This window comes from Miniopterus schreibersii, assembly GCF_964146895.1.
Source record: "Miniopterus schreibersii genome assembly, chromosome: 17".
Taxonomy (NCBI): domain Eukaryota; kingdom Metazoa; phylum Chordata; class Mammalia; order Chiroptera; family Miniopteridae; genus Miniopterus; species Miniopterus schreibersii.
Window position 1 is genome coordinate 163,226 of NC_138117.1, and position 9,029 is coordinate 172,254.

The 9,029-nt window shown below is 48.2% G+C and overlaps 1 protein-coding gene across 1 annotated transcript; it reads left to right on the forward strand.

Annotated features, from left to right (window-relative positions):
• Positions 1–98: 98 nt before the first annotated feature.
• On the forward strand, positions 99–8,257 carry TMEM64 (transmembrane protein 64; the record flags this gene model as incomplete). Its single annotated transcript, XM_081116490.1, has 4 exons — positions 99–141; positions 269–774; positions 5,075–5,230; positions 6,149–8,257. 4 exons carry the CDS (start codon positions 99–101, stop codon positions 6,335–6,337), a joined length of 894 nt encoding a protein of 297 aa, XP_080972616.1. The 3' UTR covers positions 6,338–8,257.
• Between the last annotated feature and the right edge of the window lie 772 nt (positions 8,258–9,029).

Genomic DNA, 9,029 nt, shown 5'->3' on the forward strand with positions numbered 1-9,029 from the left:
GCTGGCGGCGGAGGCCCGGAGTTCCTCCCTCGGCGGGACCGTCCGCCCGCCGCCCGCCTTCCCGGGGCCTCCCGGGCTCCCCCGAGCGGACGCGCGCCATGGACGGCCGCCCGACGGGCGCCGCGGCCGAGCGCCTGGCCGGCTGAGGCCGCGCGGGCGACCGAGCTGCCGGGCCCCGGCGGGCGGCGGGCGCGGGGACCCCGGGGCCGCCTCCGCTCGGCGCGGTCCGAGCGCCCGGCCCGCCGCGGCCGCGGAGCTGCCGGCTGAGGGCGCGGCCCCGGCGGGCGGCCCCGGCGGGCGGCCGGCGGCGTGGCCGAGGTGGGGCGCGCGCGCTGCGGCCGCGGCCTGGCGCTGGGCTGCGTGCTGGCCGCGCTGGGCCTGGGCTCGCTGGCGCTGGCCCGCCGCTCGCTGCAGCACCTGCTGCTCTGGGCCGAGGGCCTGCCGCCGCTGCTGGGCCTGCTGCTCTTCGTGCTGGGCTTCGTGGCCGTGTCGTTCCCCTGCGGCTGGGGCTACCTCGTGCTCAGCGTGGCCGCCGGCTACCTGTACGGCTTCGCGCAGGGCCTGGCGCTGATGGCGGCCGGCGTGCTGCTCGGCACCGGGGTCGCGCACGTGGTCTGCCGGCGGCTGCTGGCGGCGCGCGTGGCCGCGCGGGTGCGGGGCAGCGAGCGGCTGAGCGCCGTCATCCGCGTGGTGGAGGGCGCGGGCGGCCTCAAGGTGGTGGCGCTGGCGCGGCTCACGCCCATCCCCTTCGGGCTGCAGAACGCCGTCTTCTCGGTGAGTGGCGCCGGCCGGAGGCGACGGCCACCGGCGTCCCCGCGACTCCCTGCGGCCCGGGAGCTGGGGCGGGCGGGGCGGGCGGGGGCCGGGCCGGGCGGAGGCGGGGGCCGGGCCGCCTTATGCGCGTTTGTCTGGAGCCGAGCGGCCGTCGCCGCGAGCGCAGATGCTCGGTGACCGTCCCGGCGTCCGCCCCGTGTCCGCCCCGGCGTCCGTCTCGGCCGCAGGAGCGGGGCGCCCCGTCGGCGGGCGGGCAGTGCCGACGCCGCCGTTTCTTAGCTGTAGCAGGCCCTTTGTTCGGCCCGAAATTCGCTTTAGTCCAGGGCGAGGGGAGGGTCCCCGCTCCTCCGGCTCCGGGGGAACTGCACTTAGAAACCGCCGGTGCCCGTGCGCCCGGGAGCGTGTTCTCCGCACCTGCCCTCGGGCCTGCTGCTGTTCGGTAAATTCCTGCCCCCGACGGGGCAGAAACCCGCCGGGAGGAGGCCGTTCCTTGCAGGGGCGGCTCCTCGCGGGCCTGGGCCTGGGGCCACGCTCCCGGCCCCCGCCCTGCCCCCCTTTGCTGAGGGGAAGGGGTTGAACTAGATCCCCGAGTTCGCAGAGAACTCAGCCCCTGGCTAGATTCAGACTGTGGAAGTAGAGAGCTTTCGGAACCCTGGGCATTTATATTGTGAGTGGTTCTGACACGTTGCTTTATTTAGATAATAAATCATTTTTAGTGTCTAGGAACTTTATCGTTTGAATAATTCTAAACAGCTTACCTCTTTGTGACAAAATTAAGATTTTTTTTCTTTTGAAATCTTTTTGCAAATCTCGTGTTGCCTGTAGCCAGCAGCATCAATAACTGCAGACTGAGTTTTGGTGGCGCCCTGGAAGTAGATAAGGGGTCACATGTAGAGATAAAGTTTGGTGTTTACTGTAGCTTAGTGGGGCCTCAGCCTTAAATTTTCCCCTTTCACAGCCTCCTACAGTATGAAGTATAAACATGAACTTTCAGCAGCTTGGGTAATAACAGCACAGGTCCTAGGACTTTGAGCATCCATTGGGACCAAGGAACCAGAAAGTTTCATTCTTAGTCGCTTGGTTCTCCAGTACAGTCATATCCTTGTAATCTTTGTACCTCTCGTCCACCTACTGTGTGCCTGCTATCCTAGGTTCTTTCCAGGTACTGTTCTGCCCTGTCCGCCAGCCCTGCAGAAAGCCACCGTGCGTACCCTGTAGCCTGCTGTCTGACAGCGCGGGGCACAGGGCCGGTGCTCAGACTCTGTTGTTTACCTTGGTCAAGTTGCTTGTGCTGTTGTTCAGTTTCTTACCTGTAAAGTGGGGAAAACATGGTGCCTGTTTCATAGGGTAACTGAGAAGGTACATCAGGTAAATACATGCAACAGAGCCTGGCTTAACAGACATGCACCTCTCGGCCTTAGTTGCCATTTCTGTTCTTACCCAAGGTCACCTAGGTAATAAGTAAATGATAAGAGTCAAGCTTTGGACTATAGTCTGCTGATAGGATCTCAGTCATGGCTCTGTTCCCTCATTGTATCTTTAGTGCCTAGTGCAGTTCTGTGCATATGATAAGGAATAGGGACTTATTACATATTTATTAATTTAAAAGGTTTTTTTTTAATGTTTCTTTAACATATTAAATAAGTAAGAAGTTGTACTTTGTACATGGCTGGTTGGCTGCTCACCTCTGCCCTCGTTTCCAGGCATATTTCTCTTGTTTTCTTCTTCCCTTCCTGTGTTTTCTTTCTTTTTAAAATATGTTTTTACTGATTTTAGAGAGAGAGGAAGGGGCACGGAGAGAGAAACATCAGCTGCCTCCTGCACACCCCCTGCTGGGCATCTAACCTGAAACCCTGGGCATGTGCCCTGACCAGGAATTAAACTGGCGACCTCTTAGTGCATGAGATGACCCTCAACCAACTGAGCCACACCGGCCAGGGCACCCTTCCTGTATTTTAAATTATCCTTTCCCCCCTATTCCAGTTAAAACTCATTTTCTCAGTGCCCCTGATTAAAGAAATTTATCTGGTCTTACCCCAAAGAGGACTGAAGTGTGGTGATCGTGGGAGGGACAGGCTTGGAAACAGACAGCCTCTGTAGTGCCAGTTGAGTTAGGGTTAAATGAGCGAGTGCAGTGAAGGTGGTCTTTTCCCTGCGGGTAATCAACACTCAGTCACTGTGCAGTCACTGTGGAGCTAGTGGCCTTCACACGAAGAGGCAGGAGCTGCTTGTAAAGGTGACTACACCGAAGAAGGAAGGGGCTCTCCTGCTGTTTACCTGTCCTCAGCCAGAATTCTTCCTTCTCCCAGGTGTGCTAGGAAGGGATAAGCACCTACAGCCCACTTTTGAAACTCTTTAAATAGAAAATAAGTACATAACACTTTAGAGTATCAATTCTTAGGTCATAAATATAATTTCCCACCTACGTATTTGAATTTTTCCTCTTTTAAAAATGCACCCATTTCTCCACTGGGAAATAATTAAAGCTCTTTCCCCCTATGTTTTCTATGTAATATTGGGGAAATTGGCTATTGGGGAAGGGGAGGAATAGGCTATGTCCTCTCCTTTATATCCTTATACTTAACCCGAATAAATTCTAGAAGGGATAAGTGGTAAATGTTACAAAGGAAAATACAATCAAAAAAGAAACAGAGGTAAAAACTAACACTGGGATATAAAAAGACTTTCTAAAGCTGAAAGCAATGGAAAATCAGAGGAAAAGATTGATAATACTTGATTACATAAAGATGTAGAAACAATTGTATGTCAAAACATAAAATTAAAACGAGACACTATAGAGGAAAATATTTGCCACATAGTAGTTAGAAGATTGCCCTGACTGTATAAAGAGCTCTACTGAATAAGAAAAATACTTAACATTCCAATTCCAAAATGGGCAAATGTGAACAAAGCCATAAAGAAATACAAATAGGAAAATGTATATAAAACTAATATCAATATAAATGAAAACAGTACTAATTAAACAGTGATAAAATATCATTTTCACCCCTCTCCAACTTGAAATTTCATACTCAAAGCTGATACGATGAGATGGCCGCTAATGCATTAGTTACAGGCATAGAATCACTGTGGACTTTTTTGTGAAACCTTTTTCCAGTTTGATCCAGTGATTCCACTCCTGGTGATTTATCCTAAAAAATGGACATACACCTTCTGTTAGTCTATCTGTTATGTAACAGATCACTCTAAAACTGAGTGGCTTAGTAAATAGTATCTTTCAGTTTCTGTGGCTTGGGAGTCCCTGTTCAGCAGGCTGGGTGCCCCTGGCTCAGCTCTCTCTCCCCACCTGTGGTCAAGGTGTTGGCCAGGGCTGCAGTCATCTGAAGGCATTACTGCAGGAGAATTCACCTCCAGGCAGGCCTCAGGGCTTTGCTCCTGTGGGCTGAGGACAGTTCCTCACCTCCCGGGCCTCCCCATAGAGATGGAAGTCCTGTTGTCCTATTTTTTGGAACCTAATCTTGGAAATGATGTCTCATCGCTTCTGTTGAAGTCTGTTTGCTAGTAGTAAGCCCTGGGTTCAGCCCTTGCTCTAGGGAAAGGATCACACATGGGCAAGAATACTGAGAGATGGGCTTTGTGGAATATTCCAGACACTGCCTCCTATACTGGTTAGTGTAGTAAGGTTAGTACAAAGGTTTTCATTATAGTTTTTTCTTTTTAATTTACAGTGGCAGAAAAAGAAACAAAATCACACACACAGAATGAAGCACATCAGGAAGTAATTTAAATGTCCCACAGGAAAATGGTCACGTTGAGCTGCAGCCCCACAGTGGGGTGTAATCGCAGAACAGTCATTCTGCCTTTGTTGAGTGTCAGTCGTGTACTAGGCATTTGCTAGATATTTCTGATCCTAACAGTAACCATGTAGGGTGGCGGCTTTTATCACCATTTTACAGATGAAAGGGTGGTGCTCAGCGTCAGGGTATCTGATGGAGTTCTCAGCACCGTGACCAGAGTGCTGGTTAAGTACACTCATGAAGGGTAATGACACGAGGGAGACTTTACAAAGTGACACGCATGCACATTTTATGTACATGTAAGAAGAAAAGACAGTCGCAAATGTTATCTTTCAGTGGTAGAATAGCAATATTAAAACATTTTAATTTATTCCACTCAAAATCTCCATTCTGCATGTATTCTCTGTATAAGCTGTTTTAAAACTCAGATCCTTGTAAAGCGTTTTAGCTCCCACTAGCCAGACCGATGCACACAGTTGTATGTGAGACTGAAACATCTCTTGGTAGTGAGTCATCGGGTTCCCTTTGCTCTGGTCTTGTAGATGACTGATCTCTCCTTACCCAACTATCTGATGGCGTCCTCAGTCGGGCTGCTTCCTACCCAGCTCCTGAATTCTTACCTGGGCACTACCTTGCGGACAATGGAAGATGTCATCGCGGAGCAGACTGTTAGTGGATATTTAGTTTTTTGTTTACAGGTGAGTTTAAGGCCAAGCGTTGTGTCCCATCCCCCCCACCCCCCGCCCCCCCTATATGACATTGCTGATTTAAAACTAACATTTTATTGAAAATAAGATTTTTGCTGTTCATGTCTTTTCTTGTTCTTTCAATAATTCTTAGTATTTTGATAACATTTACATTTTAATTGTGTGGCTCTATGGAAGTGTATAGAACTGATTTGACACTTACTGAATATTCTCTTAAAGGGAATGACAAAAACCGGGTTCTTGGCAAACTTAACCTGAGGATACAAAAGGGGAAAAAGCAAAGTTTCTTAACACAGGCATTTATGAAAACCACCCCAGCACAACAAAAGAAGTGAAGACATATCTATGCCTCAATCTGATCTATTGATGTACTGTACAGCTGACGTTGTTTCTGGAAGGACTTAGTTCCGCTTACAGAAGATGGAAAAGTAAAAAGCGGGGAGGGACGTCATTTTGAAGGGGAATCGGCATAGGGTAAGAGGAGGAAGCTTAGGCCGCAGCTGGTGGGGCCAGGGCCTTCGTGACACTCCTCACAGTCGCCAGGATGAGCACAAATATGCATCCATTTCGGAATCACCTACAGAGTCCAGTGTCCACAGTACAAAGAGACAAGTTTGACTTTTATGGACCAAACACCATGTATGTGGACTAGAAAGGCTGCATACTTGCCTTACGCTTCCCTGACGCTGTGTCATGGTTACCTATAGACTTTGACCTACACTCCCAGTAGAAGCAGCCAAGGGAACAGTACATGACAAGTGTGTGTGAACCATTTAAAAATCTTACCTGAGCGTAGTTGGAAAGCACACGACCATTTGAAAGCATTTCTAAGCCAAGTATTTATTGGAGTTATTTCCCCCCTTTTTTCCTGTGTAAGGCATCAACTGGCGTGTTTTACTTTATTCGCAGATTATCATAAGCATCGGCCTCATGTTTTATGTTGTCCATCGCGCACAACTGCAGTTGAACGCGGCCATTACAGCTTGTGAGATGGAACTGGAAACCCCGCTGGTGAGGGGCGGTCAGCCAGATTCCAGCGGCTCCTTGTACAGCAAGCGGACCCCAGCGTTCTCGGGGGACGGAATCAACGTGGTATAACTCCAGTGAGGCGCAAGCTTGGCAAGAGCCCCATGTGCTGTCCGAAGAACGTGGTCCCCTCATGGGGCGGAGACAAGTCCTGACTGTACTCGGCACAAACAAAACTGACACATTTTTAAATTGCACAGCTTTTCTGGGCGAGGGTCAGTTTCTGGACTGGGAGTGTCCATGTAGGTGCAGTTTTGGCTGCACTGTGACCACCTCTTAGCCCGTGAAGGCCTGTTGGTCTGCACTTTAGTGTTATGTTTTCTTTCTGGGTACTTATAACAGAGAAGCGACCCAAATATTTTCTGTCAGTCTTTATTTATGAAGCCCCTGAGTAGCTGTGTGCATCTTCCTACTTACAGAGTAAGAGCACGCAGTTTACATGTATGTTACCAGGTGCCCTTTGCTTTGGTAGCCTTTCCAGAAAGGATACACAGATTCTGTTTTATTTTGTTTTATTGTTTTCAGTGGGACCACTGTTTCTTCCTAGTTAGAGAAAGACGTTGACTTTGGGCTGAATGTATTTTGCGAGCACCACATTGTTGCAGGGCCACTTAGCCCGTTCACGCAAGCTGAAATTCCGTCAGGGACTGAAGTGCTCTTAGGACACCTTCCGTCTCCACTGTGACGTGCGGAGCTGGAGGAATTAACCCGTCACATCGCTGTGCTCACAGCCCTGTGCTCTTGTAGGTCCGGCTTCGAGGGCTGCCCGCAGCAGTCTTACCCTAGCATTTCATAGAAACACAACACACTTCTTTTTATATTCATCATTAGGCTTTGAAATAAAGATGTTTTTCCTTTAAAATGGTGGGCTTACCATCATTGAAGGTGTCACTCAGGTGGCCTTATTTGATCAAAACGCCTTTTTAAAAAAAACAAGCTTTAAAATCATGTTTATAATTCCACTGAAGTATTCACATATTGTCCCTGTTGTCTTCAGCGTCAACACTATAAATACGATGTTAACTTAATGCCCAACTTTGTATTGTTCGTTAGTTTTTCAGTTCTTGTTTTTCTGATAAGACTCAGGAATTCTGAAATGTGAACTGTATTTATTAGTAGCACTTAGGACAGCAAACAGTGATTTGGCACAGGATTCATGCGACATGTATTCATTTATCGCCTTATATTTTAATATAGTTAAATTGTGAATTTAAAGACTCATTTTTTTGTATGTTTTTTATAACAGATTGTATATAGGAATGCAAGTTTTCCAGTAGGTTTCTCATTTTTGGCAAAAAGATTCCAGCTTATCAGAGACTTCCCGTTGGCCTTTTCATTGGTGAGAACTTTGCCCTGGGTTGCTGAAGTGAGAAGATCTCTGGAAGCAGATTATCCTCGTCTCAGGCTGAGGCGCATTGAGTTCAACGTGAGTTTGTTGTGCTGTTCCCGGTATAACTGTTTTCCCTCCAAATACAAACGTGTCCTCACCTTTGAGTGGCCGCGAGGTTCACTAAGCCCACACCCGGGAGAACTGCTGCAGACTGTCGGAGTCCACAGCACACAGTCGGCCTCCAAATCTCCCTTCATTGGCAGGAAAAAAGTGGCATATTCTTATTTCTTTTTGGATCCTAATGCTGGTTTAGTTGCTGGATTGGTTTTGTAGTGATTTTACAATGGACGGTACTTGGATGTGTTCTGTTCTCTAACTTGACTTTCCTTGTGCTCGTTGGCTGGTTTGTTGAAGGAGTCATTACGTTAAGATCATTGCTCCCATGTTGTGTTGCACTTAACGTATTTTGAAGTGGATTTATTTACATAACGTTTTGTAACTTGAATAATTTCACCAAATGAATACCTTTTGGTAGTTTGTAATCGGTTCTTCCTACTGTTGCCTGGTACTTTAAGTAAATATGTAAAGGTAAACGAGAAGTAATTTTTCTGTATTCTGCCAATCATTTTATATAATAAAGTCATCCATTTTTATTAAATTAGTATGGATTTCCTGTTTCTGAAATACTCCTGTGAAGCCACAGTTCCTTCCTCGTCACCCTTCCCAGCCTTCACGTGCACAGCCGCCCACTCCTGTGATGCTCTTGGCCGCTGGCCTTGCTGCTGGTGTCAGGTGCTCGCTGCCCTGGACAGGGCATCACCCTGCCCCGCTGTGCACCCTAGGCTCATGGCAGCAACACATTTCTACAGGATTTTTTGTGTTGCCCAAATATTGCCTCCAGTCATGGAGAGTATAAAGTAAACTGTTTAGACTTCTCATAAACTGTTTAAGTGCAGTATAAAGTTGCTTTTGCACATTTTAAAAAGCATACAATATACCTAATTTCTAAATCAGATGAACTGTATCTTCTATTTTTAATTCTCTGGGCTTTTTCACACCTTTTCCGCATTTTCAGGTTTATTGTTACTCATTTTGCTGACTCTTGGACAAGTTGTCTCACGTAGATTATTATTTTTTAAATTTTATTTTTGTTTAAAATATTACAGATGTCCCTTTTTCTCCCCAATGACCCGTTCCACCCCACCCCATCCCTCTCCCCAGTCCCTCTCCCCACCATTGACGTAAATTATTTTTAAACAGCACCTTTTTTAAAAAAGTTGTAAAGCCCTGGCCAGTGCAGTTCAGTGGTTAGAGTGTCAGCCATGGGTTTGATTCCCGGTCAAGAGCATGAACCTGGGTTGCAGGTTCCATCCGAGCCCTGGTTGGGGCGTGTGCGGGAGGCCACCAGTCGATATGCCTCTCTCATCAATGCTT